The 25,545-nt window shown below is 48.4% G+C and overlaps 2 protein-coding genes and 1 long non-coding RNA gene across 8 annotated transcripts; 2 read left to right on the plus strand and 1 right to left on the minus strand.

Moving 5' to 3' along the window:
• The first annotated feature begins 9 nt into the window (after window positions 1-9).
• On the plus strand, window positions 10-3,183 carry TRAPPC4 (trafficking protein particle complex subunit 4). Its single transcript, XM_004273318.3, has 5 exons — window positions 10-521; window positions 685-859; window positions 1,462-1,565; window positions 2,198-2,324; window positions 2,823-3,183. Exons 1-5 carry the CDS (start codon window positions 347-349, stop codon window positions 2,899-2,901), a joined length of 660 nt encoding a protein of 219 aa, XP_004273366.1. The 5' UTR covers window positions 10-346; the 3' UTR covers window positions 2,902-3,183.
• Window positions 3,184-4,118: 935 nt separating this feature from the next.
• SLC37A4 (solute carrier family 37 member 4) lies at window positions 4,119-10,656 on the minus strand. Of its 6 annotated transcripts, none has more exons than XM_049714287.1 (10): window positions 10,526-10,656; window positions 8,970-9,311; window positions 7,870-8,102; window positions 7,310-7,553; window positions 6,657-6,815; window positions 6,326-6,411; window positions 5,697-5,810; window positions 5,434-5,499; window positions 4,933-5,071; window positions 4,119-4,822 (listed from the first exon to the last, which is right to left on the minus strand). In XM_049714287.1, exons 2-10 carry the CDS (start codon window positions 9,115-9,117, stop codon window positions 4,656-4,658), a joined length of 1,356 nt encoding a protein of 451 aa, XP_049570244.1. In that variant the 5' UTR covers window positions 9,118-9,311; window positions 10,526-10,656; the 3' UTR covers window positions 4,119-4,655. The 6 variants fall into 6 exon arrangements, with proteins under 6 accessions (XP_049570244.1, XP_033290337.1, XP_033290334.1 ...); XM_033434446.2 differs by lacking the exon at window positions 10,526-10,656 and adding an exon at window positions 9,921-10,395; XM_033434443.2 differs by lacking the exon at window positions 5,434-5,499.
• Window positions 10,636-25,539, plus strand: LOC125965289 (uncharacterized). The gene is made up of 3 exons (XR_007479010.1): window positions 10,636-10,761; window positions 12,932-13,019; window positions 22,747-25,539. It is a non-coding gene; the product is annotated as an uncharacterized LOC125965289 (long non-coding RNA).
• The last annotated feature ends 6 nt before the right edge of the window (window positions 25,540-25,545 follow it).

Here is a 25,545-nt window from a genome sequence, read left to right on the forward strand (position 1 = left end):
AGGCCCGGAACTGGCTGCGGGCAGTGCGAGCTTACCCTGCAGCCGGAGGCACTCGAGGCTGTCCCTACCTTTTGCGCTTTGCGACTAGTTGTGAGGCAGTCACACGTTGCTGTTTCCTGACACTAAAAACCTGGGAAAAGGGACGGAAAACAATTTTCTAGATCCCGACAGCTAACTTCCCAGCGTTACTGACAGCCAGGCGTGCTCCAAGTTCGCAAGCGCCGCAGTGCGCCGCGCTCCCGGGTCGAGAGGGAACGCGCGGCCGGGGCGCCGGGGGCAGGTCCTGTGCTGCGGTTCCGGGGCGGGGCCGGGAGGGGGAGCCAGTCCCGCAGTAGCGGCGGCAGCAATGGCGATTTTCAGTGTGTTTGTGGTGAACAAAGCTGGAGGCCTCATTTACCAGTTGGACAGCTACGCGCCACGGGCCGAGGCTGAGAAAACTTTCAGTTACCCGCTTGATCTGCTGCTCAAACTGCATGACGATCGTGTGCTGGTTGCCTTCGGCCAGCGCGACGGCATCCGGGGTGGGTTAGGCTCGGGCCTGGGGGGCGGGGCCCGGTTCCGCCGTTGTGGGCAGGTGTCTCTGGGCGGGGGGCGGAGGGGGTGAGGAGTTGGGGCCGGGTCCATTGTCGCCTTGGTGGGATCCCCAAGCTGAGGCTTCGTTGACGCCTAGCCTCGGCTCTGCAGTGGGCCACGCAGTGCTGGCCATCAATGGTGTGGATGTGAGCGGCAAGTACACGGCCGATGGGAAAGAGGTGCTGGAGTACCTGGGCAACCCTGCTAACTACCCGGTGTCCATTCGATTCGGCCGGCCTCGCCTCACCTCCAATGAGAAGCTCATGCTGGCCTCCATGTTCCACTCGTAAGTCTCACAACCCTTCCTAGATTTTGTCGGTCTGCACTTGGCTCATAGGCTGGCTGGATTAGTGTGGTTCTGCGCTCAGGGACTTCCTGAGCGGCGGTGCTTACCTTCCTCCTTCTAAATCCTCAGTTCTTGTGTCATGAAAAGAATTGATCCAGTATGACTAGGCTGTAGGTAATGCTGGCAGTGGTGTGATTTTGTTTGCCTAAGTCACCTTCTCTTTTCTGAGTCTTAAGTTTCTTCATCTTTAAAGTAAGGCAATTGAACTAAATGATCTTTAAGATCTTTTCTTGCTGTCAATTATGGTATGAGATGTGCTGGATATGCATAGTCACGGGGTGAGTAAACGTGGCACATAGTCCCAGAGTGTTAATTTCACCCAAAGTTTTCAACGTACAATGTTTTATAGCAAAGTATGAATGTAGAATACATGCAGAATTCAAATAAATTTTTAAGTAATTTTGATACTGCTGCTTCTGACTATCTCAAGCTGTAATTTGAACTCTTCAGAAGATAAGGGTCATTTCAGCGGAAAAGTTCGAGAAGCACTTCTCCTTTATAGCAATGAGGTGCATTCCCAACTTTGCCTCCTTTGCAAATAGGCTGTTCGCAATCGGCTCCCAGCTGTCTCCTGAACAGGGCAGCTCAGGCATTGAGATGCTGGAGACAGACACATTCAAACTGCACTGCTTCCAGACATTGACAGGTACGCATCTCTAGATAGGTCAAGGGGATGCGATGGGGCAGGTTGGGAGAAGGGATTGGCCCAAGTTGGGTTTGGTAAGCAAGGGAGTGTTGGTCAGCCTTTTCTGGGACACCTGCACAGACAGTTACTTGTTTTGTGAATCTAAAGGCAATATTTAATCTGACGCCAGTTTTGTCCATGTCACTGAGCGTTATCCTGTCCACAGATAAACTCACCTTAATGTTATCTCATGTTGCACACGTTTTGGAAGGTGTGTTGTTCCAAAATGAAATTTGAATGTGAAATGGAAATGACCTTTGGATTGTGACTGTCATTGCATCACTCGCTGAAGGCAGATCATTGAAAACTGCCTGAGTTTGTTCCTTGCCTGGCACTTTCTGCTGAGGGGCCCTCAGGCCAGAAGTAAGCGACAGAGCTAGGACCCAAAGCCTGGTCACTCAGTCAGCTGGGTGATGCAACAAAGTCATTTCACTTCTCTGCTCTCACTTGTAGATTCAAAATCTTGCTTTTCGTGCTTCATGTAGCAATAAGGATAACATTTAAGTGGGCATATGAAAGTGCTGTACAAACAAAGGACAGCATCATTTGCTGCATTCTCTACCCTTTGGTAATCATTACTGGTCCCTCTCCAGGGATAAAGTTTGTGGTGCTGGCGGATCCTAGGCAGGCTGGGATAGATTCTCTTCTCCGAAAGATTTATGAGATTTACTCAGACTTTGCCCTGAAGAATCCATTTTACTCCCTGGAAATGCCCATCAGGTATGTGGTCCCACTTCCCAGATTCTGGTCAAAGCCTCCTTGTTCCCCCTCCCTGTGTGCTTTTCCCCAATGTCATTTTGAAGTGTAATAGAGGTTGTTTTTTGGTTTTTTTTGCGGTACATGGGCCTCTCACTGTTGTGGCCTCTCCCGCTGCGGAGCGCAGGCTCCAGACGCGCAGGCTCAGCGGCCATGGCTCACAGGCCCAGCTGCTCCGCGGCATGTGGGATCCTCCCAGACCGGGGCACGAACCGGTGTCCCCTGCATCGGCAGGCAGACTCTCAACCACTGCGCCACCAGGGAAGCCCTAGAGTTATTTTTAAATAAAACAAAAGTAACTAGCCTTTTACTTACTTATTTTTTGGAGAAACCAAAGACTTTCCTTGGGGTTTATGTCTTTCTTCAAGCAGAGTTTCCACTGGCTCTGCCTCTGCACCCAAGGTGGGGAGAGAGCCAGGCCTCACACTTTGTCCTTATTTGTGCTTCCTGGGTCTGGCCTAGGTGTGAGCTGTTTGACCAGAACCTGAAGTTAGCCCTGGAGGTGGCAGAGAAGGCTGGAACTTTTGGACCTGGGTCTTAGGCTGAACCTGCAGTGGACCCCCCCCCCACTCCCCGCATATTCTTGAGAGATCCTGCAACAGGGGTCCTGCTGTTTCCACTCCGATGGCGAGCCCAGCGGCATTTGTTAGTGCACTTGAAAATGGGAGGTTGCTGAGCCTGATGACATGTACCGATGCCCGAGCCTTAATACCATGCTCTCTTTCCTCCTGTATCTGTCATGGTCCTACTTCCCAACTCTGTACAGATTATTTATGGAGGAGGTAGGCCCATAAATGCTATAATAAACATTCCTTTGATCTCAGTGTTTGCTATCCTAATTGATGGTTTGGGGGAAAAGCCTCAGGAGGGGAGACAGGAATGATAAGGGAATTCTGGGAAAATGAGATACTATGTTCAGTAGAAAACAAAACAAATATATGTTCATTAAGTGAATGAATGAACATGGGACTTTGAATCAGGAGCCTTGGTCCTAGTTCCAGAATCGCTACTGACTTCCTAGGTGGTGGGTATGGTGGTGATGATGATAATGAAAATGATGATGGAATATTTATCAAGTGCTTACAGCCACGTTTTACTGCTTTATCTCACTTAATCCTCTCCCTTACCTCAGGGGGTACATTCTGTTTCTATTACGGATGAGCTTCAGCAAGCAATGTACAAACTCTCTGCCTCAAAATCTCAAAGCTAGTTACCAGCAGACTGAGTTTGAACCCAGGCTTTCTGACTACACTGTTATCTCCCTCCATCAAATTACTTAACCTGCCTGGCACCCAGTAGTTTCATCTTCAAAATGTTCATTGAATTATGCAGTATGAAGTTGAAGGTGGTAGAGACATGAGCTTAAAGGAGCCCATCTACACTTTAGCTTTCCCTTCCAGGGGAATGAAGTGTCTCTCTTCTGGGTTGGAAAAAGCAGGTATTAAGGGAGTATTTCCCCAAAAAATCTATCTCTGGCTTGTATTACCTCCACTTTTTTTTTTTGAGAAGTACTCTATTTTTTAAAAAATATTTATTTATTTATTTCTCTATTTGGTTGCACCAGGTCTTAGTTGCAGCAGGTGGGCTCCTTAGTTGTGGCATGCAAACTCCTAGTTGCAGCATGCATGTGGGATCTAGTTCCTTGGCCAGGGATCGAACCTGGGCCCCCTGCATTGGGAGCACGGAGTCTTAACCACTGCGCCACCAGGGAAGTCCCTGTACTACCCTTTTTGAAAGAATGACTCACTGACAGGGTTTAGTATCAAATCTAGTTTTAATTTTCTATAACAAGTCTTTCTACTCTCCCATCCATACCCCCCTACTGTACCCTGGGTATTGGTGAGAGTGACCCTCTTCCCCTGGAGTCCAAGGTATTGGCAGGAGCAGTTGCCCCCTGCTGAGAGGCCTCAGGGCAGAAGTCCTGGGCCATTGCTGCCCTGCTGCTGCAGGAGGAGCCTCACCTCAGGTGAGGATGGGGTGGGATGGGGACAGGGCAGGGCCCAAGAGAGGGAGAAGGATACAAGAGACTCCCTGAGTGCAGGGGTTTCCTCTTTGAAGCCAGGAAATAGGAGCTAACGGAGTCCAAGAACAAAGGTTGTCTTTTAAATAGAGATCAGATGGGAAGCTGGGGCCTCATTAGCCACTGATAACTTCCAGCGCCACTTGGGTGAGGGAAAAGGAGCAGAAAGGGAAAGTCAAAGGTGCTAGTCAGATAGTCCCCTCCCTCCCTTCCCCCACCCCAATGGAGGGGAGAGGCCACAAGTGGGACAGGATGCTCCAGAGCCTGCACTGTCTTCACTCAGCCTTTTTGGGCACTCGGCCCATCTTGGTGCGGATGTTTCGTAGAAGGAAGAAGGCACCTGTGCTGGCTGCACAGATCACTTCAGCCACCCAGAACGCTGTGCTCCAGCTGTAATGCTTCGCAATGGTGCTGAAGGGCAACCCAGCCAGAAAGCCGCCCACTGTCAGGGAGGAGGGGAAGAGCCTGAGTCACTGTGAGGATAGAGCCAGTGGGGCTTGTTCCAGCCCCTAGCTGGCTTGTGTGCGAGGCATCAGTGGGGGTATCACTTACCATTGGCCATGAGTCCCACAATGGCATGGGAGGTGCCACACAAGTTGGGAGGGGCACTCTCATTGGCTATAACTCCGAACAAGGCAATGGGACCATAAGAGGAGAAACCAAACACAGCTCCCAACACCAGGATCCAGAGCTGCAAGGGCAGTGCAGGGTAGCATTTAAAGTCTGAGAAGGCCTCCTGCCTACCTACCCCTGCCACTGGATAGAGGAATGCTTGGCCCCAGGAACAAATAATTGTAGTAAAAGCAGACAGTAAGTGACTCCCACACACACCACTTCCCAGCACAGCTGACTGCAGAGCTAGAGGAGTGAGGGCCACATTCAGCCAACACAGGGGCCTGTGCAGGTAGGGGAGGGAGGTTCAGGAGCCATCCCTCCAAGTGAGATGCTGTCTCCTCAGGATTTGTGCAAGCTGGATTGGCTAAGGGCAAGGCAGAGGCGGTAGGACAAAGGTGAGACACAACAAGAGGAAAACCAGAGATAAAGATAGGGCACCTCATGCTCTGTAAAGCCTGTGAGCTCAGCGAGAGGGTGAAGAGCCGGAGTCCAGAAAGCAACATCCTAGAGGAGCATAGGGAGGAGAAGAAACCAGGCCCAGAGTCAAGGAGGGGCATCAGAGTACAGAGGAGGGGAATGGAGGTACAGACAACTGAAAAGGGCAATCAGAAGCAGAGAAAGACCAGGGAGAGGGAGACAGAGTCAGTGGCCCTTGCTTTCTCATCCTTGTCCCTGACGTGGGCCAGTCCCTGTTTATTTACCTTGGGGGAGTCACTGGTCACAGTTACCCGGAAGAGGTACATGGACGCTGTCATGCCAGCCATCATGAACAGCAGCAAGCCATGGCGGGGGCTCCCGTACATGGACAGCCGCGCCTGTGGACACAGTCAGGCAACATCAGGCCCCAGGAGCAGCAGAGAACCCTCACCCCTGGACGCTGACAAGGCAGACCTCTGCTGACAGGTCTTTGGCAATCCCATTGCAGTTCTTGGCCCAAGGCAGCTCTGGGAGGTCCTGGGACCTGCTTATTATGTTCTGAGGCCAAACTCCACAACATCCCTTCCTCCACTTGGGGCAGGCTAGGGGACACGTGGTGGCAGGCTGCATCCAGTCCTTCCCCAGCCCCAGTTTCCCTGGGGCTGTGGAGAAGCTAGGTGGAGAGAAACTCTGGCTTTCCTTGACATCAGTTAAAACCCTTTCCCCCAAGAGCCTCATCTCCACATCCCCAGCAAAGAAGAGTAGCCTGGAATCATTCCCACCTCACCCAACCTAAACCAGCATATGCCAAGCTGCCTGTGCCCCAGGGCTCCTACCTCTCTGGTGCCTGTCCCAGTCATGCTGGGAAGATTTAAAGGGACCCTCCTCCTTCCTGTGCCTTCTGCCCACTCACCTTGGCCATGGCCCGGTCTGACAGGTAGCCAGCTGCGATGCTGCCTACAAGGCCCCCAACCTCCAGGGCACTCATGTAGGAGCTGCCTGCAGTGGGGAGTTGTGGTGGGAAGAGGGAAAGGAAGGGTGGAAAGGTGTTACACCTTGGGGTTGTCCCAGACTGACTTCAACCCAGAGAGGTACAAGGTCCCCAAGGGTGACTGGCCACAGCTGCCTGAGTACTGCCCGGCCTCAGGGAAAGAAGAAAGGATAAAGGGAAGCGGGTCTGAATTTCCCATCCCATGCATTGGCTCCTGCTCCCTAGGCCTGCCGCATCCCAACACTCGTCTCACCCACGAGGGCTGACTGTCCTCTCTCCTGGATAAGGAAGAACTGGCCCCAGTCAGTACAGCACGTCTTTACTCCAAACACCACAAGGTAGCCAGTGGAGAGCACCCACAGGTAGGGGGTCAGCAGCAGCTGCTGTAAGGTACTCTCCTCCTTCAGGGAGCCTGGGGGTGGGAGGAGGCCAGGCTTCAGGACTCTGCTCAGGCTGCCCTGCCCCCACCACACATTAACTAGCCATAGGGGCAGAGTCCGTCCACATAGCCAAGGATCAGCAGGAAGGTCCCCCTCACCCACTGTTCTGCCCTCTCTTCTCCACTGCAAGTCTCAACGAATGAAAGAGAACCTGAGGACCAGCAGGGATGGAGGAAAGCACCCAAGCCACTTAAGCTTAGGATGCTGTCCACACAGGGAACTCTGGCTCTCTTGTAAGGAAGGACTAGGCTATAACATGAGTCATAGCATCTGTTGGCTCTGCCACTTGTCTGGTACTTAACTGCCTCTCAGGATGGAGTTTTATTTACTCCTCACCCACTCTCCATCACCATCCCGACATCCATTAGCTAGTACAGGGCCAGGCATACAGGCAGTCCTCAATGAAAGTCTGCCAGGTGAATGATGAATGAAGGTTCCCTAGGGGTCGGCTTTAGTGCGTACTCACCCTTCTTGCCCTTGGAGGGGGTGGGGTCCAGGTTGCGGAGTCCAACATCAGCAGGTTCATTGTGGATGAGCAGGAGACAGAGGAAGGAGACAACCACACACAGTGCCCCAGACAGGGCCAGCGTGCTGCGCCAGCTATAGCTCTGGGCGAGGATGGTTGCCAGGATGGGGCCCAGCCCTCCAGCCAGGTTCATGCTTGTTGATAGGACGGCCCACCAAGTGCCGAATTGAGATGGCTCAAACCACTGTGGGGCAGAGGGGGACAGAGTAGTTGCTCAGCCTACAGTCCATATCGAAGGTGAGGGTCAGGTGGGGCAGACCCAGAAGCTCACATTACAGGGATGAGGGAGAGGGCTCTTCTACTTGGCACGGCCAATTCCCTCATCTGCCACCTGATCCCACCACGTTCAGCCTCCTAAAATATCTTGACAAGCAACAGGAGCTGGACTGGGACGCCTGAGGAACCTGCTCTGGTTGGGGGTGGAGGTGCCAGTGTGCCCACATGCTCTTTAGGTGTCCTCTCTGCCAATCTGAACCAACTCCTTGGAAGCAGACACTCACCTTCCGCAGGACCTTGCCACATGGGGGCCAGCCCAGCCCCTGTGCCAGGCCATTGAGGAACCAGAGAGCAGCAAAGACGGGTACTGCGGAGCTCCAGGAAAAGACTACGTTGACCAGGCCAACCAGGAGAAGCCCGGAAGAAAAGAGCCAACGAGCACTCATCTGGTCAGACAGCACCCCGCTCACAAACTTGCTGATGGCGTAGGCTGCCGACTGGCTGCTGGTGATGAGCCCTGCAGGGGAGGGGAGCAGGGAGCAGGACACCTGGGGGGTTAGGGGCCAGGGCAGAGGCATAGGAGGGGGGAGGAAGGCATGGGGTCAGGTGTGTAGAGGTGCCCGGCAGGGTGAGACTGGTTCCTTCCGAGAGGAATAGGAGGGGCCTGTGTTGGAATCGTGACATTCATTCATGGGGCCAGGCTACTCCTCCCGCCTCTCCATCAGCACTAGCCCCAGGCTGACCCATGACTTTTCAGCCTCTTGGAGAGTTCCAGCAACAGCTGTCAGGGGGCAGGACAGCCCTCCTCCATGGGATTCTCATATGCCTGATTTCTCCCTCACCGTGGATGCCAACCCAGGGTCTCTGGCAGTTCTGTTGCCCCACCTCAGAACATGGGGCAAAAGGCTTAGAATTGGAGTCAGGGACCTTATTCCTCCCGAAGGGTAGCCTGCTAGGCCACATGGAGTCATTGCACCAACTCCCCAGTTCCCAGTGCTCACAATGTCAGTGGCCAGCACTCACCCTGTGGTCTTAGCCTGCACCCACACAGATGCAGAAACCGTGCTCAGAATCCCTCTAACACACAGTGCCTCTGGGGACACATGTTAGTCACAGGCGGGCGTGCACACACACACACACACACACACACCAGATAAGCAGCCCTCAGACATGCTTAGACCATACCCACAGTCCTTTACCTGTGCCCACAGACATGGATCTCAGAGCCGCCTCATCCGGCACATGCACTGTCCCCTGGCATCTGCTGTGCAGACACTCCACACACACACTACATGCCTGTACCCACCACACTGCACAAACACCCAACTTGTCCTGCTGGTCCTGTGTTCCTGGGCCCACCCCTCCCTGCCCTGCCAGGGCTCACCCAAGTCATCCTTGTCCAGAGGGACCTCCTCCACCAGCGACGGCATGACAAAAGAGAAGGTCTTGCGGTTGAAGTAGTACAGGCTGTAGCCTCCAAACATGGCCGAGAAGATCACAGTGCGGTAATAGCCGTAGCCTCGGGCCGCCATGGTGGGAAAGAGCAGGCCCTACTGGCCGGGACACAGAGCCTCTGACCACGGCTCCTGATTGAGGCTCTCAAGTGCTCAGATCTGCTGAGTTGGGCTTTTTCTGCTCCCTCCTCCACCCAGCCTCCCAGGCTCCCTTTATAGGCACCTTCTGGACAATCATTAAGCCTGGGGCGGCTCCTAGGGAACCCGGTGTCCTGAGGGAGACAAGAAAACAGGAGATTACTGACGCCCAAGCTGTGGGGGCCTGGAGGGCGTCCGAGAGGGAGGCAGTGTCCATGAGCCAGGCCAGCACCGTGTGTCCCCAGGATTGCTGTCTTTCCCGGCTCTTCCCTGTCCTCCTGCCCGTGAAACCAGCTGTGATTAAAGGCTTCACCTAATTATTTTTGTCGGCTTGTGCTCAGGGGAGGCAGGGTTGGGATGAGTAGAGCTGCCCTCTCTAGCCCGGCTCCCTCATCCACCTACCTTCTCATTCATTCCGCGAAGGTTTATTAGGGCTTACTGGTTGAGAGGCACTGCACTAGGTTCTGGGTTAGTTTCTACACACGCACACGCACACACACTCAATCAGACACCTACCCCCAACAACCTCACTTTCAAGTCTTCCAGAGCTGACCTCAAGCCCTGTAACTCCTGATGCTTAGCATACCGTAGGGTGTAACTGTTTATTGACAGTTGCAGAACTGTAAGCAAGGGGCGGGGGAAGGAAGTTCCCTGCTCAGGATCCACTTTCGGTTGCACACCGAAAGCCCCATTAGGGGCAGGGGTCCTGGTTGTGCCACTCAGATGCCTCTGGTCGCCTTTACCCTTCACGTCAGTATGGGTTCCGGTCTGGCAGGCTGGGGCTTCAGGGACCGTGACCGGACGCCCCGTGGGCGGGAAGGCGCAGCGACGGACTCCAGGCACAGTGCTCATGCGCCCCGCTTCCCAGGGCCCCGGCAACACGCCCCCGGCTTTGCCGCTCGGTTGGGAAAGCAATTGGAACAGAAGGCGTGGGCGCAAGCGGAGCAGGGTGCCACACGTAGGCCCCGGAGGCCCCTCGCTTCCGGCGCCGAGTGGCTCGGCCAGGCGGGGTGGGGCCAAGCAGCAAGAAGGGGGAGGAGGGAGCGAGGCGGCGGGCTCTCGGCCCCTGCCCAGCCCCGTGTCCTCAAGCTACCCAGGACACCCGACTCCGGCTGCGAATGGACGGGGGCCCAAGTGCAGGGGAGACCCCTGGACTCGTGCGACATAAAGGAGAGGGAGCGTGCTGCTCCCGGACCCAGCAATTGCCTCCACCCCAGAACCGGCAGCCTCAGAAACTGCTCCCGGTTGGATTGGAAGTTGGGCCTCCAACAAAGGAGCCGCAACAGTTGAGACTCCCGCTCCAGCCCCGCCCCCAGGCGACGCCCCTCCCCCGCACACTGCCCCCTACCTGAACTGAGGTGGGAGCTGGAGTGGCATGGGGCGGGGCCCGGCGGGCGCATGCGCGTGCGCCCAGAGTGGGGCGGGGACTCCGCCTGCGTCTTCCAGTCCCGAGAGCCGAGGCCACCCACAAACGTTTTCATGTAAGACTGCGGGTCTCGCTGGTCGTTGGGCGAAGACAGCGCCCCTTAGGGGCTGGAGTCGTACGTTCCCTTCTTAACTGATGGCATTCGACAAACCAAATCAGTGAGTTCCTCCAACTATCAGTTAACTGTTCCCGAGTTGTTCACGGTCTGGGAAACATCTTGTAAGAGAACACAGTATTTTCTGTAAGAAATTAATACAGTCCTCAGTAAGCACGATTTGTACATTTATCTGTGGTCAGACTATTGCGGACAGAGTTAAAACAAAATAGCCAGAGTGTTTAAAGTATGGGCCCTGAGTAAAACTTAAATTCGAATCCCGGACGCACTGCTTCTGACAGCATGACCCTGGGTAATTAATAATCTCTATGAGCCCCCAGTTTCTTACCAACCTCATAGGGTGGTTGTGAGGATTCAATAGAAGATTCAGATACAAGTTCAGAAAATTTAGATAATTGCTTTCACAGAGTCCATCAGAGAGTTGCTGAAATAAGTGCCTCAAAGTTGAGAGTAAAGCTCTTTTAGAGTGATGTTAAAAACACAACAGGTCCAAAATGATGTTGCTTATGCTAAGCCGCACATCACCAAAGGGAGACTTAATTACAGTTGTGGCTCTCCCAGAAGTGGAATCTTAAATAAGTCAATCAGGAATCACCTGGGACTTCCCTGGCGGTCCAGTGGATAAGACTCCGTGCTTCCAAGGCAGGGGGCCTGGGTTCGATCCTGGTTGGGGGACTAGGATCCCACATGCCATGTGGTGCCGCCAAAAAAAGAAAATAAAAAAGGAATCGCCTGCTCAGCACTAGTTATCTAGTTATGTCATCTACCTCTAGACCCCCCTGCTATTCCCTAAAGCGAAGTAACCTGGTAATAGCCAATCTGCTTTTTGCCTAGTTTAATTCCTTGTTCCTGTTCCCTGCTATCTATAAAAGGCTTTCATTTTGTACAGCTCCTCAGAGCGCCTTTCTAGCTGCTAGATTGGACGTGTCCTGATTCATAAATTGTTGAATAAAGCCAAAAAGATTTTTAGAATTTTCTCAGTTGAATTTTTTTTAATAAATTGTATTTGTTTTTATTTTATTTATTTTATTTTTGGCTGTGTTGGGTCTTCCTTGCTGCACGCGGGCTTTCTCTGGTTGCGGTGAGCGGGGGCTACTCTTCGCTGTGGTGCACGGGCTTCTTATTGCAGTGGCTTCTCTTGTTGGCGGAGCACAAGCTCTAGGTGCGCAGGCTTCTGTAGTTGTGGCTCTCGGGCTCTAGAGCACAGACTCAGTAGTTGTGGCGCACGGGCTTAGTTGCTCCACGGCATGTGGGATCTTCCCGGACCAGAGCTCGAACCCCTGTTCCTTGCCTTGGCAGGCGGATTCTTAACCACTGCGCCACCAGGGAAATCCAGTATTATACTTTTCTTTAAGGCCCTTTTAAATAATTACAGAGTGTTTGCTTTCGGATGCCATGGGTCATACTTTTATGGGTGTGACTATAAACATTGTTATAAAGAGTAAGAGTTGTATAAAATAAGAAATAAATACAATACTGAATTTCTTTTCATATTAGCATCAATAAACCTCTAATCGCACTTTCTGCCCCTTCAAATAGAGTTATGGGGGAGACACTATTTTTTTGTTTGTGGTAGCTGCTTAATCTTTTTTTGTTCCTTCATACTTTTCTGTTATAAAAAGTTATCTGATACTGTGATGTGTTCATGATAACTATTCTTTAATTGGAAATTCCCTGGCAGTCCAGTGGTTAGGACTCTGTGCTTTCACTCCTGTGGCCCGGGTTCTATCCCTGGTCGGGGAATCCCACAAGCCGCGCGGCGTGGCCAAAAGAAAAAATTCTTTTATTTTACTTTGTTATAGTAGAACTAGTCATCATGGACATTTCTGCTACCAATAGCAATCTAAACTAATGTTGGCGAAAGACTAGGTATGTCGACTGAAAAAAAATGCACAACACAAAAGTTGAGAATTACGTTTTATTCAGTAGACTTGCTGAGGACTTAAGCCCGGAAGACAGCCTTCTCAGATAGCTCTGAGGGACTGCTCTCAAGAGGTAAGGGAGGAGCCAGGATATATGGGCAAAACCCAGGTTGTCAGAACATCAAACGATTACTGTTAATTAAAGAAAAACAAGACATCTCAAGTTAATGAATATAGGACTTTTCTATGTATTGGAAGATGCAAGAGTCTGGGCTCATTGAAATCATTCCTTTCGTATGCACATGAATTCTTTGGGCCAGTATCCTATTTTTCTCCTTTGAATCCCCTCAGAATGCACAGTTGGTGGTGGCTGCATGAAGCTGAGGGCTTGATGGCTGTAACATCTTTTGTTTACGAATACGACATTCTTCGTCCACAGGTACTTACTTTATTCTTGCAGATTCAGCTCACCTCTTTTGGACCAAAGCCACAGGAGAGCAAATATTTTTCACACCTATTAGAATGGAATTGCAACTGTCATACATTCAGACTGTTATGATCCCAAGCAGTCTTTATATAATTTGAATTACATTGTATGTTAGATTTTTTTATAAAGTTTGGCCAGTTTTTACAGAAGAAATTATTTCTCTGATACTTTGGTCCTATCTGTGTAAAACTAGATTTTTTTTCATTTTTTTTGGCCATGCCACTCAGCTTGTGGAATCTCAGTTCCTGGAACAGGGATTGAACCTAGGCCATGGCAGTGAAAGCCCAGAATCCTAACCACTAGACCACCAGGGAACTCCTGAAACTAGATTTTTAAAAAAGTAATATGTGACCAAATTTAATTATCTTCCTAAGGCCTAAATAAAGAGAAATCAGTTTCCCATTAAAGGAAGGAAAGAAAGGAAGGAAGGGAGAAAAGAAAGAAAGAAGGAAAGAAAGAAAGGGAAGAAAGAAAGAAAGAAAGAAAGAAAGAAAGAAAGAAAGAAAGAGAAAGAAAGAGAAATCTTTCATGATTTTAATATTTTTCAAAAATCCAGGTCAGTTGTTCTGCAGAATGTCCCTCATATGGATTTGTCTGACTATGTTTGCAATAAGGATCATATTAAATAATTTTGGCAGAAGTACTGTATAGATGACAATGTGTCTTTCTCAGTGTACCACATCAGGAAGCATGTGATAAATTTGATCATTTAGTTAAAATGGTGTCCACCTGATTTCTGTACTAGAGGAAACTTTTCCTCTTTATAATTACTAATCTATAGTGGGACCATACTTTGATACTACAGATATATCCTCCTGTTTCAACAATCTTTCACCCAGTGGTTTTATCAGCTATTGATGATTCTTTCCTGAGTCATTTATTAATATGGTGGTTGCAAAGTGGAGATTTTTTCACTCTATCATTCCTTCTGTATTTATGAGTTGGTATTCTTCTTTTTATTTATTTATTTATTTATTTATTTTTGGCTGCGTTGGGTCTTTGTTGCTGTGCGCGGGCTTTCTCTAGTTGTGGCGAGCGGGGGCTACTCTTCGTTGCGGTGTGTGGGCTTCTCATTGCGGTGGCTTCTCTTGTTGCAAAGCACGGGCTCTAGGCACGCGGGCTTCAGTAGCTGTGGCACACGGGCTCAGTAGTTGTGGCTCGCAGGCTCTAGAGAGCAGGCTCAGTAGTTGTGGTGCATAGGCTTAGTTGCTCTGCGGCATGTGGGATCTTCCCGGACCAGGGATCGAACCTGTGTCCCCTGAATTGACAGGCAGATTCTTTTTTTTTTTGCATCTTTATTGGAGTATAATTGCTTTACAATGGTGTGTTAGTTTCTGTTTTATAACAAAGTGAATCAGTTATACATATACATATGTTCCCATATCTCTTCCCTCTTGCGTCTCCCTCCCTCCCACCCTCCCTATCCCACCCCTCCAGGCGGTCACAAAGCACCCAGCTGATCTCCCGGTGCTATGCGGCTGCTTCCCACTAGCTATCTACCTTACGTTTGGTAGTGTATATATGTCCATGCCTCTCTCTCGCTTTGTCACAGCTTACCCTTCCCCCTCCCCATATCCTCAAGTCCATTCTCTATTAGGTCTGTATCTTTATTCCTGTCTTACCCCTAGGTTCTTCATGACATTTTTTTTTCTTAAATTCCATATATATGTGTTAGCATATGGTATTTGTCTTTCTCTTTCTGACTTACTTCACTCTGTATGGCAGACTCTAGGTCTATCCACCTCATTACAAATAGCTCAATTTCATTTCTTTTTATGGCTGAGTAATATTCCATTGTATATATGTGCCACATCTTCTTTATCCATTCATCCGATGATGGACACTTAGGTTGTTTCCATCTCCGGGCTATTGTAAATAGAGCTGCAATGAACATTTTGGTACATGACTCTTTTTTAATTATGGTTTTCTCAGGGTATATGCCCAGTAGTGGAATTGCTGGGTCATATGGTAGTTCTATTTGTAGTTTTTTAAGGAACCTCCATACTGTTCTCCATAGTGGCTGTATCAATTCACATTCCCACCAGCAGTGCAAGAGTGTTCCCTTTTTTCCACACCCTCTCCAGCATTTATTGTTTCTAGATTTTTTTTTTTTTTTTTTGCGGTACGCGGGCCTTTCACTGTTCCGTTGCGGAGCACAGGCTCCGGATGCGCAGGCCCAGCGGCCATGGCTCACGGGCCCAGCCGCTCCGCGGCATGTGGGATCTTCCCGGACCGGGGCACGAACCCGTGTCCCCTGCATCGGCAGGCGGACTCTCAACCACTGCGCCACCAGGGAAGCCCCCTGTGAGTTTTTTTAAAAGTGTTTTTCTATTGGGTCCTCAACACTTAAATAACCCATCCCTGAGGATGGACTATGGCCCCTTTACCACTGTACCCAGCTAAGTGTTTGGTACAAAACACTACGGTAATACTCAGTAAATTGCTAGATGAACAATTATTCACACCATCTAAATACTTTTATACCTTGATTTTTTTTCTATTATAGCATAAACATGTCTTATAGAGTTAAGGATTTTGGGCTGAGGGGCATGAAACACTCAAAGAACTGTTTGGTAAGAATTAGCTTGCTATTGAGGAGCAATAGATGGAAGGTGTAGAAACTGGACAGAGTCATAATTCCAATGGGAAGTGCTAAAAGTTCCTACCAGAGCGAGAACCATGGGGATTCAGAGGCAGAGGTAGGCACAGAATCTTGCCTGGGCCACTGCTGATGCAGCTAGTTGGCTCGGAGGGGAAGGGAGTGGGTCTCAGAGGTCAGCCAGAGCTAGAAAGTCTGGGCAAGGTTTGCTCAGCCACATGTGAGGACAGAGACACCTGCCAAGAGCTCTGAAAATGGCCCAGAAATAGAGTTTAACAGGCCTTCAATGCCTGCAGCACCAACGTAGCTACTACAATCCTCAACCTCCTTTCAGCCAGGGGTCATGCTAAGTTATTTCCGTGCCTTCTCCCATTTCAGTTCCCTCATATAAAACATAGACGATCTAACCCACCTCAGCATCACTGTGGGAATTAAATGAGAAAACATTGTAAAGCATCTTATGGTCAAGACATTGTAGAGACGTAAACGCTAGTCTTCTCACTCTTTATTTCCCAAGAAAAGTAAGGAAAGGAAATAAGACGATGACATCCCCCAAAAGTAACCAGGCTTTGCTACAGGATAATAAAACCTAACGTGAATAAATGCAAATTATACTACATGCCTGAAAAAGAAACTATGATTTTGATACTGTAAAAACATCAATCCTTTCCAAATTCATCTGGAGTTTTTTGTTTTTCAGCCACGCTGCTTGCGGGATCTTAGTTCCCCAACCAGGGATTGAACCCAGGCAGTGAAAGCGTAGAGTTCTAACCACTGCACTGCCAGGGAATTCCTTTCATTTGGGGTTTTTAAAGCAATTCCAATCAAAATCCCAATAGGATTTCTTGGAAATTGGGCAAAATTGTTTTAAGGATCATCTGGGAGAATAAGTAACATCAGAGTAAGAAACTTGACGAATTAAAAAAAAAAAAAGAGTAAAGAAGAGAATTTCTACTGCCAAATATTAACAATTGTAAGATTATGGTAATTATGTGGTTTAGAGCATAGCCAGGCATTTAAAAGGAGCAAGAAGTACTAGAAGCAGACCTTCACATGTATAATTTAAGCCATGATAAGGAAGACATCCCAAATCAACTGGGGGGGGGGTAATTAATTAATGGTGTAAGATAATTGTTTAGCTATTTAGAAAAAAATCCGTTTAGATTTCTATTGCATACCCCACAAAGAATAAACCCCAGATAGATTAAAGAGTGCCATTGAAGAAAATAAAACCACTAGATTAGTCTCTGGATGAGGCAGTGTTTTCGAATCTTAAAAACAACTGAAGAGGGACTTCCTTGGTGGCACAGTGGTTAAGACTCTGCGCTCCCAATGCAGGGGGCCCGGGTCCGATCCCTGGTCAGGGAACTAGATCCTACATGCATGCCGAAACTAAGGGTTCACATGCCACAACTAAGGAGCCCGCATGCCAAAACTAAGACCCAGCGCAACCAAATAAATAATAAATTAATTAAAAAATAATAATAGTGACTTCCCTGGTGGTCCAGTGGTAAAGAATCCACCTTCCAATGCAGGGGATGCAGGTTGGATCCCTGGTCGGGGAACTAAGATCCCACATGCCACGGGGCAAATAAGCCCAGTGCACCACAACTACTGAGCATATGCGCCTCAACTAGAGAGCCTGTGTGCCACAAACTACAGAGCCCACGGGCCCTGGAGCCTGCATGCCACAACTAAAAAAGAGAAAACCTGCACACCACAACTAGAGAGAAGCCCATGTACCACAACGAAGAGCCCACGCGCCTCAATGAAATATCCCTCATGCCTCAACTAAGACCCAATGCAGCCCCCCAAAATAAATAATAATAATAATAAAGATATATCTGGGACTTCCCTGGTGGCGCAGTGGTTAAGAATCCACCTGCCAATGCAGGGGACACAGGTTCAAGCCCTGGTCCAGGAATATCCTACATACCGCGGAGCAACTAATCCTGTGCACCACAACTACTGAGCCTGCGCTCTAGAGCCTGCGAGCCACAACTACTGAGTGCGTGTGCCACAACTACTGAAGCTTGAGTGCCTAGAGCCTGTGCTCCACAACAGGAGAAGCCACTGCAAGGAGAAGTCCGCACACCGCAATGAAGAGTAGCCCCCTCTCGCCACAACTAGAGAAAGCCCGGGCGCAGCAACGAAGACCCAACACAGCCAAAAATAAAAATAGATAAATAAATTAAAAAAAAAAAAAGAATCTGCCTGCCAATGCAGGGGACACGAGTTCAAGCCCTGGTCTGGGAAGATCCCACATGCTGTGGAGCAACTAAGCCCATGCGCCACAACTACTGAGCCTGCACTCTAGAGCCTGCAAGCCACAATTACTGAGCCCGTGTGCCGCAACTACTGAAGCCTGCATGCCTAGAGCCCGTGCTCCACAATGAGGGAAGCCACTGCAATGAGAAGCCCGCGCACCGCAACAAAGAGTAGCCCCCGCTCGCTGCAACTAGAGAAAGCCCATGTGCAGCAACGAAGACCCAACACAGCCAAAAATAAATAAAGAAAGAAATAGGAGGGCAGGTGGTGGAACCGTCAAATTAACATGAAAACATGGAGGCATTCCTGGAAAATGGATGATAAGGTCCTGTGTGTGTTTGGAGTAGGGGTGGAGGGTGGTAGAAGGCAGCCCAGAGCTACAGGGCCCATGAACTCTGGATAGGAGATAAAGTAGGGCAGAGATTTTAGGTCTGCTACTCACTCTCCCAACATTACCTGGGCCAGTCCATTGTGTGCCTCTGCTACTACTCAAGGGCAGAAAACAACAGCCAACTGGATATCAATAGGTTGGGGTGTCAGCTTTCAACACAGGTACAGGCAGACTAGCTGCATCCTAGCATTTACTCCACTACCTACCTCAAAACCTGAACAGCAAAATGGTTCTAAGTGAGGAAGGGAGCTCCCCAAAAGGCAGTTGTACTACCCTGGATGATTTCAACATCTCTGCTGTACATCTCATACCCTCCTCCATCTCCTCCAAATGCAAGTCTGCTTCACCTGGAGGGGCTCATGCTCTGAATGTTTGCCCCTGTTTATAACTCCATCCACCAAAGTGGCAAATATCCCTAAGGGAATATGTAGGGGAATATGTGCCCCAGGGGGAAAAGTCTAGGAAAGAAATCATTGTAAGAATAAATAAAACAGGGCTTCCCTGGTGGTGCAGTGTTTAAGAATCCGCCTGCCAATGCAGGGGACACAGGTTCGAGCCCTGGTCCAGGAAGATCCCACATGCTGCAGAGCAACTAAGCCTGTGCACTGAGCCTGCGCTCTAGAGACCATGAGCCGCAACTACTGAGCCCGTGTGCCACAGCTACTGAAACCTGCACACCTAGAGCCCGTGCTCCATAACAAGAAAAGCCACTGCAATGAGAAGCCCACGCACCGCAACAAAGAGTAGCTCCCACTGGCCACAACTAGAGAACACAACTAGAGAAAGCCCACGCACAGCAATGAAGACCCAACGCAGCCAAAAATAAATAAATTAATTAAAAAATAAATAAATAAAGCAAATTGAACAGCCTATAACAGACAAGGCAGATTTGTGGGCCAAGAAGCTAAAATCAACATATTAAATATTCTCAAAAATATAAAGGAGACTCATGAAAATATGAGGAAAAGCAATAAGTCATCAAGGATGTTTTGCTTTGACTAACATCAGACTAGCTTGTTGCAGACCAACCCTCCCACCAATAACAAATGGAAAAGCTGGTCAGAATATAAAATTGGTGTTTGAAGGTGTCCAAGAGCTACCGAAGCAGCAAGTTATCAATTAGCTTTTGCAGTTAGCTATTATCTAAAATTATCTAAAATATCTAAAATCACCCCAAAACTTAGTTGCCTAAAACCATAACAAGCATTTTATTGTGGCTCACAAGTCCATGGGTCAGCTGGACAGTTCTGCTGATCCAAGCCAGGCTGCTGACGTGTCTGCAGTCAGGAGGTAGCATGGCTGGTGTCTGGTTGATCTAGGATGGATTTAGGTGAGACAGTCTCTCTCTACTCCGTGTGGTCTTGCATATTCCAGCAGAGTAGCATGGCAATTCTCATAGCAGGGGTCTGAGGCAGAACCGAAGCATGCCAGCCTCTTGAGGCCTAGTTCCAGAAATGGCGCAATATTGTTTCTGTCATCTTCTATTGGCCAAAGCAGGCTTAAGACCACCCAAAATTCAAGGGATGGAGAAATAGACTCTACCTCTTCACAAAAGGAGTTGCAAAATCCATTGCAAAAGTTGTAGATGAAGAACTACAGTCATTTCTTGCAATCAATCTGCCACAGAGGTCAAGATCCCATAGTGAAGAGAAGCCCAAAGAAGTGAACACAACATTTGGTGCTGTTTGCATCACGAAGGCATTTGCAATCCAAAAGAAAGAAGGGAAGCTCAGCACTGCTTTCAGAAGTCTAGGATTTGGGGGACAAAATATGAAGTTCAAGGCCATCAAGGAGAAGGCAGCATGAAAACCAGCCCAGGCATTAATTTAGGGCACCTGATGGATTGCACTCCGGGAATAAGGGTCAACATGAAATACCACAACCTTCACAAAGACGACAGTCCAACTGGGCACTGGTGGCGTAGTGGTTAGGATTCCTGGCTTTCACTGCCATGGCCCGGGTTCAGTCCCTGGTTGGGGGAACTGAGATCCTGCAAGCCACCCGACCCAGCCAAAAACAAAAAACACGACAGTCCAATCAAATCAGCTCAAACTCTGGGTAGACTTAAGGCAGTGGTTCTCAAAGTGTAATCTTTGGACCCTGCAAGATCTTTTGGGAGGGACAGGGAGGTCAAAACTATCTTCATAATAATACTGAGATGTAATCTGCCTTTTTTTAAAGCATATTAATATCTGCACTGATGGTGTAAAAATAATGGAAAATTAAGCTGCTGGCCCCTTGGCATGAATCAGGCAGTGACATCAGACCATATTAGTAATCATTGTTTTCTTCACCACCACACAAAGTTAAAAAAAAAGAAAAGAGAGAAAAAGCCACTTTCACTTAAGACTATCCTTGATGAAGCAGGAAAACTCATTAATTTTATTAACTTTGAACTCTTGAGTACACATTTTTGCTTCTTTTTTTTTTTTTCGGTACCCGGGCCTCTTACTGTTGTGGCCTCTCCTGTTGCAGAGCACAGGCTCCGGACGCGCAGGCTCAGCGGCCATGGCTCACGGGCCCAGCCGCTCCGCGGCATGTGGGATCTTCCTGGACCGGGGCACGAAGCCGTGTCCCCTGCATCAGCAGGCGGACTCCCAACCACTGCACCACCAGGGAAGCCCCACATCTTTTTAATATTTGGTGTGATGAAATGTGAAGTATGCCTAAAGCACTCCTGCTGCTTATGCGAGTACCATGGTTGTCCAAGGAAATGCATCTTTGCAGTCTGAATTGTGAGCAGAACTAGCCTCTTCTTTCATGGAACACATTTTTTACTTAAAAGAACAACCCAGAGAGAGATGAGCTATGGTTATCCAGACTTGGGTATTTGTCAGACATTGTCTCCAAAATGACCAAAGTCACCCTGTCACTTCAAGGAAAACAACTGATAGTGTTTGCTGACAATAACAAAGTTTAAACTTGACAGCTTCCCACTATCTTAACATGTTTCTAATGAGATCAGTGGTGTTATTACCAAATATTTTTTGGTATAGTGTAATGAAATGCATTAACATTTGGAAGATCTGTGTAATTCAGTGAACCAACATTTTCCAAATTACTAATGCATGATGTTAAAAAAAAACCACGCATGGTTAAAAGATCCATTCAAAGTGCAAGATAGACCAGTAGGTTTTAACTTGACAGGATATGAAAAGTTCATTGACTTGGTTTCGGATTCCACATTGCAACTAATCTTTAAGAAACTACCACCTGCTAATTTTGTGTAGTACCAAAAAAGAATATTCACAAATATCTGAAAAGGCTATTATTAAACTATTTCTCCCTTGCCAACCTCATATCCGTGTGAAGCTGGAGGTTCTTCATATACTTCAACCAAAACAACATAGGCAGCAGCTTGAATGCAGAAGCAGTTATGAGGATACAGTGATCTTCTTTTAAGTCAGACACCAAAGAGAGTCACAAAAATGTAAAACAATCCTACTGTTCTCACAATTCTTAAAATATAATTATTTTTCATAAGAATATATTATTTACATTGACATGTAGTAGTAGGTTTACTAGTGTCATTTTTTTTTTTTTTTTTTTGCGTTACGTGGGCCTCTCACTGTTGTGGCCTCTCCCGTTGCAGAGCACAGGCTCCGGACGCGCAGGCTCAGCGGCCGTGGCTCACGGGCCCAGCCGCTCTGCGGCAAGTGGGATCTTCCCGGACCGGGGCACGAACCCATGTCCCCTGCATCGGCAGGCGGACTCTCAACCACTGTGCCACCAGGGAAGCCCCACTATCATTATTTTGAATTCTTTTTCTGGAACGTTGCCTATCTCCACTTCATTTAGTTGTTTTTCTTGGGTTTTATCTTGTTCCTTCATCTGGTACATAGCCCTCTGCCTTTTTATCTTGTCTATCTTTCTGTGAATGTGGTTTTTGTTCCACAGGATGCAGGATTGTAGTTCTTGCTTCTGCTGTCTACCCTTTCTATAAAGAGCTCTTAAATAAGATGCTCAACCTCAATCATGAAATAAATTGATGCCACTTTTCTTTTCTTTTTTTTGGCTGTGTTGGATCTTTGTTGCTGTGCGCGGGCTTTCTCTAGTTGTGACGAGCAGGGGCTACTCTTGGTTACGGTGCGCAGGCTTCTCATTGCAGTGGCTTCTCTTGTTGTGGAGCACAGGCTCTAGGCGCGCGGGCTTCAGTAATTGTGGCTTGTGGGCTCTAGAGCACAGGCTCAGTAGTTGTGGCGCACAGGCTTAGTTCCTCCGCGTTATGTGGGATCTTCCCGGACCAGGGCGCAAACCTGTGTCGCCTGCATTGGCAGCGGATTCGTCGTAATGACTGTGCCACCAGGGAAACCCTGATGCCACTTTTTATCTATCAGGTTGGCAAAATTGAAGTACTAATACTGTGTTGGTTTGAGAAATCATCCAAGCTTGGGTCTTATATTCCTTTAATTTTTTTTTAGTTTTGGCCATGGGGCATGTGGGATCTTAGTTTCCCTGACCAGGGATCGAACCCGCGCCCCCTGCAGTGGAAGCACTGGAAGCGCAGCGTCTTACCCACTGAACCACCAGAGAAGTCCCTCATCTTCCTTTAAAAAGGTAAGAAAGATCAAAGCCAAAAGATTTGTTTCAGGAACAGCCAGCAGCCCAGTTCCTAAAACCCATATTCTTTTTTTTTTTTTTTTTTTTGCAGTACGCGGGACTCTCCCTGTTGTGGCCTCTCCCGTTGCGGAGCACAGGCTCCGGACGCGCAGGCTCAGCGGCCATGGCTCACGGGCCCAGCCGCTCCGCGGCATGTGGGATCTTCCCGGACTGGGGCACGAACCCGTGTCGCCTGCAGCGGCAGGCGGACTCTCAACCACTGCGCCACCAGGGAAGCCCTAAAACCCATATTCTTAATCAATGAACGATGCTGCTTCCCACACACATTAGCAAAGAATTGAAGGAAGATAATATCTGGGAATTTAAATCAGGGCTTCTCAACATCAGCACTATTGACATTTGGGGCTGGGAATTCTTCGTAGTGGGGGTTGTCCTGTCCATTGTAGGATGTTTAGCAGCATCCTTGACACCTGTCCATTAGATACTAGAAACTGAAACCAAGCGGGGCCTTGTGGGGCTCCCGGGCACGGAGGCCTTTTTGTCCCCCGTTTCTTGTAGGCAAGACTCCAGCCTCCATGACCTTCCCTGAGTTCCAAAGGGCAGCTTCAAACAGTTACTAATCAAGAGAGGAGCAGCCAAGAAACCACCTGAGACAAGATTAAAGGGACCAGAGAAGCTCATCAAGACTAGGAGACCAAGCACCTGAGACTCTGAGACCCTGCACCCTAATCTTGTCAGCACCCCCACCCTTGGGAACTATTGTCATAAAACTCCTCATCAAATCCTCCTGGGTTGGGACACATAGTTTTTCGAGGCAGGAGCCCGCCGTATCCCCCTTTGCCTGGCGAAGTAATAAAGCTATCCTTTTCTACTTCACCCAAAAGTCTTGTCTCCAAGATTTGATTTGGCACCAGTGTACAGAGAAGCTGAGCTTTCGGCATCAAAACCCCTCCCTCCTCCCATGGGACTTCCCTGGTGGCGCAATGGTTAAGAATCCGCCTGCCAATGCAGGGGACACAGGTTCGAACCCTGGTCCGGGAGGATCCCACATGCCGTGGAGCAACTAAGCCCATGCACCACAACTACTGGGACTGTGCTCTAGAGACCGTGAGCCACAACTACTGAGCCCGCGTGCCACAACTACTGAAACCCACGCACCTAGAGCCCGTGCTCTGCAACAAGGGAAGCCACCGCAATGAGAAGCCTGCGCACTGCCACGAAGAGCAGACCCCGCTCGCCGCAACTAGAGAAAGCCTGTGGGCAGCAACGAAGACCCAACGCAGCCAAAAATAAAGATAAATAAAAATAAATGCGCTATCAAGCCATGAAAAGACATCGAGGAACCTTAAATGCATGTTACTAAGCGAAAGAAACCAACCTGGAAAGACTACATACTGTATGACTCCAACTACATGACATTCTGGAAAGGGCACAACTATGGAGACAGTAAAAAGATCTGTGGTTGCCAGGAGTTAACGGGGAGGGAGGGATGGATTTGCAGGCCACAGAGGATTTTTAGAGCAGTGAAAGTACTCTGTATGACGTGTTAACGGATACGTTTCATTATCCATGTGTCGGAACCCAAAGAATGCACAATGCCAAGGGTAAACCCCAATGTAAACTTTGGGTGATAATGATGTGTAGGTTCACAGATCATAACAAACGTCCCTCTGGTGTGGGATGTTGATACTGGGGTTGGCTGAGTATGTATGGAGCCGGAGGGTATACAGGAACTGTGTGCTTTCTGCTCAATTTTGCTGTGAAACTAAAACTGCCCTTAAAAAAAGTCTATTGGGAAACAAAAAGAGACTTGCAGGTTCAAAACTTGTCTGAATTGTTCAACCTTTAGAGAAAAACATAAACTTCATGGTCATTTTTTTATTCAACTGCTTAGACACGTGACTGATTAATGACTAGGGACTTCCCTGGTGGCACAGTGGATAAGACTCCACGCTCCCAATATAGGGGACTCAGGTTCAATCCCTGGTCAGGGAACTAGATCCCACGTGCATGCCACAACTAAGAGTTTGCACAACTAAGTAGCCCACCTGCCTCAACTAAGACCTGGTGCAACCAAAAAAAAAAAAAAGACTGAGGCCGTTGTTAATAATAATTAATGATTACAGTGATTTTCCTTTGGTAAAACATGGCTCCATTATAACTGATGAACAACCCAAATTAACTGTGCTACGAGTAATGAAGCTCTAGCAACACATTCTTGTATCAGGGTAATAACGCAAAAGGGTTATTGGGTCAGAATTAAGTTCAAACCTAGCTGAGTCACCTAATACCTCTGATTCCTTGGACCTCTGAACCTCTATGAACTGCTGATTTCTTATTTGTAAAATGAGGTTGTTACCTTAAAAATGGATTATTACCTAAAAATAGCTGGAATATAGGGATCCAAATGATGTCAGGGGAAAAATAAAACCAGTTTTGTTCTCATGAAGAAAAATTACATACATGAATCTAAATGTAAGTCTAAAATGTCTAAAATGTCTAAAAAGTCTAAAAATCTAAGTCTAAAATGTTAATGATGTTTTGGTGGTAGTATTATAGGCAATTTTGTTATTCAAACTTTTACCTTCCAAATTTTCCATTATAAACATGCATTATTTATATTCAAGAAATAAACATATTTTTAAAAATTCACAGCACAA

Source organism: Orcinus orca, chromosome 8 (genome assembly GCF_937001465.1).
Source record: "Orcinus orca chromosome 8, mOrcOrc1.1, whole genome shotgun sequence".
In the NCBI taxonomy this organism is placed as follows: Eukaryota; Metazoa; Chordata; class Mammalia; order Artiodactyla; family Delphinidae; genus Orcinus; species Orcinus orca.

What these genes read in the sequence shown, in the direction of transcription:
- SLC37A4 (XM_049714287.1), bottom strand. Translation starts at nt 9,117, where the DNA reads ATGGCGGCCCGAGGCTACGGCTATTACCGCACTGTGATCTTCTCGGCC. An exon ending in CAGACCGGGCCATGGCCAAG is followed by an intron (nt 5,811 to 6,325) that starts GTGAGTGGGCAG and finishes CTGTGTCCACAG; the next exon opens with GCGCGGCTGTCCATGTACGG. An exon ending in TGTGGGACTCATGGCCAATG is followed by an intron (nt 4,823 to 4,932) that starts GTAAGTGATACC and finishes CCTCCCTGACAG; the next exon opens with TGGGCGGCTTTCTGGCTGGG.
- TRAPPC4 (XM_004273318.3), top strand. Translation starts at nt 347, where the DNA reads ATGGCGATTTTCAGTGTGTTTGTGGTGAACAAAGCTGGAGGCCTCATT. An exon ending in CTGGCCTCCATGTTCCACTC is followed by an intron (nt 860 to 1,461) that starts GTAAGTCTCACA and finishes CTTTGCAAATAG; the next exon opens with GCTGTTCGCAATCGGCTCCC. An exon ending in CTGCTTCCAGACATTGACAG is followed by an intron (nt 1,566 to 2,197) that starts GTACGCATCTCT and finishes GTCCCTCTCCAG; the next exon opens with GGATAAAGTTTGTGGTGCTG.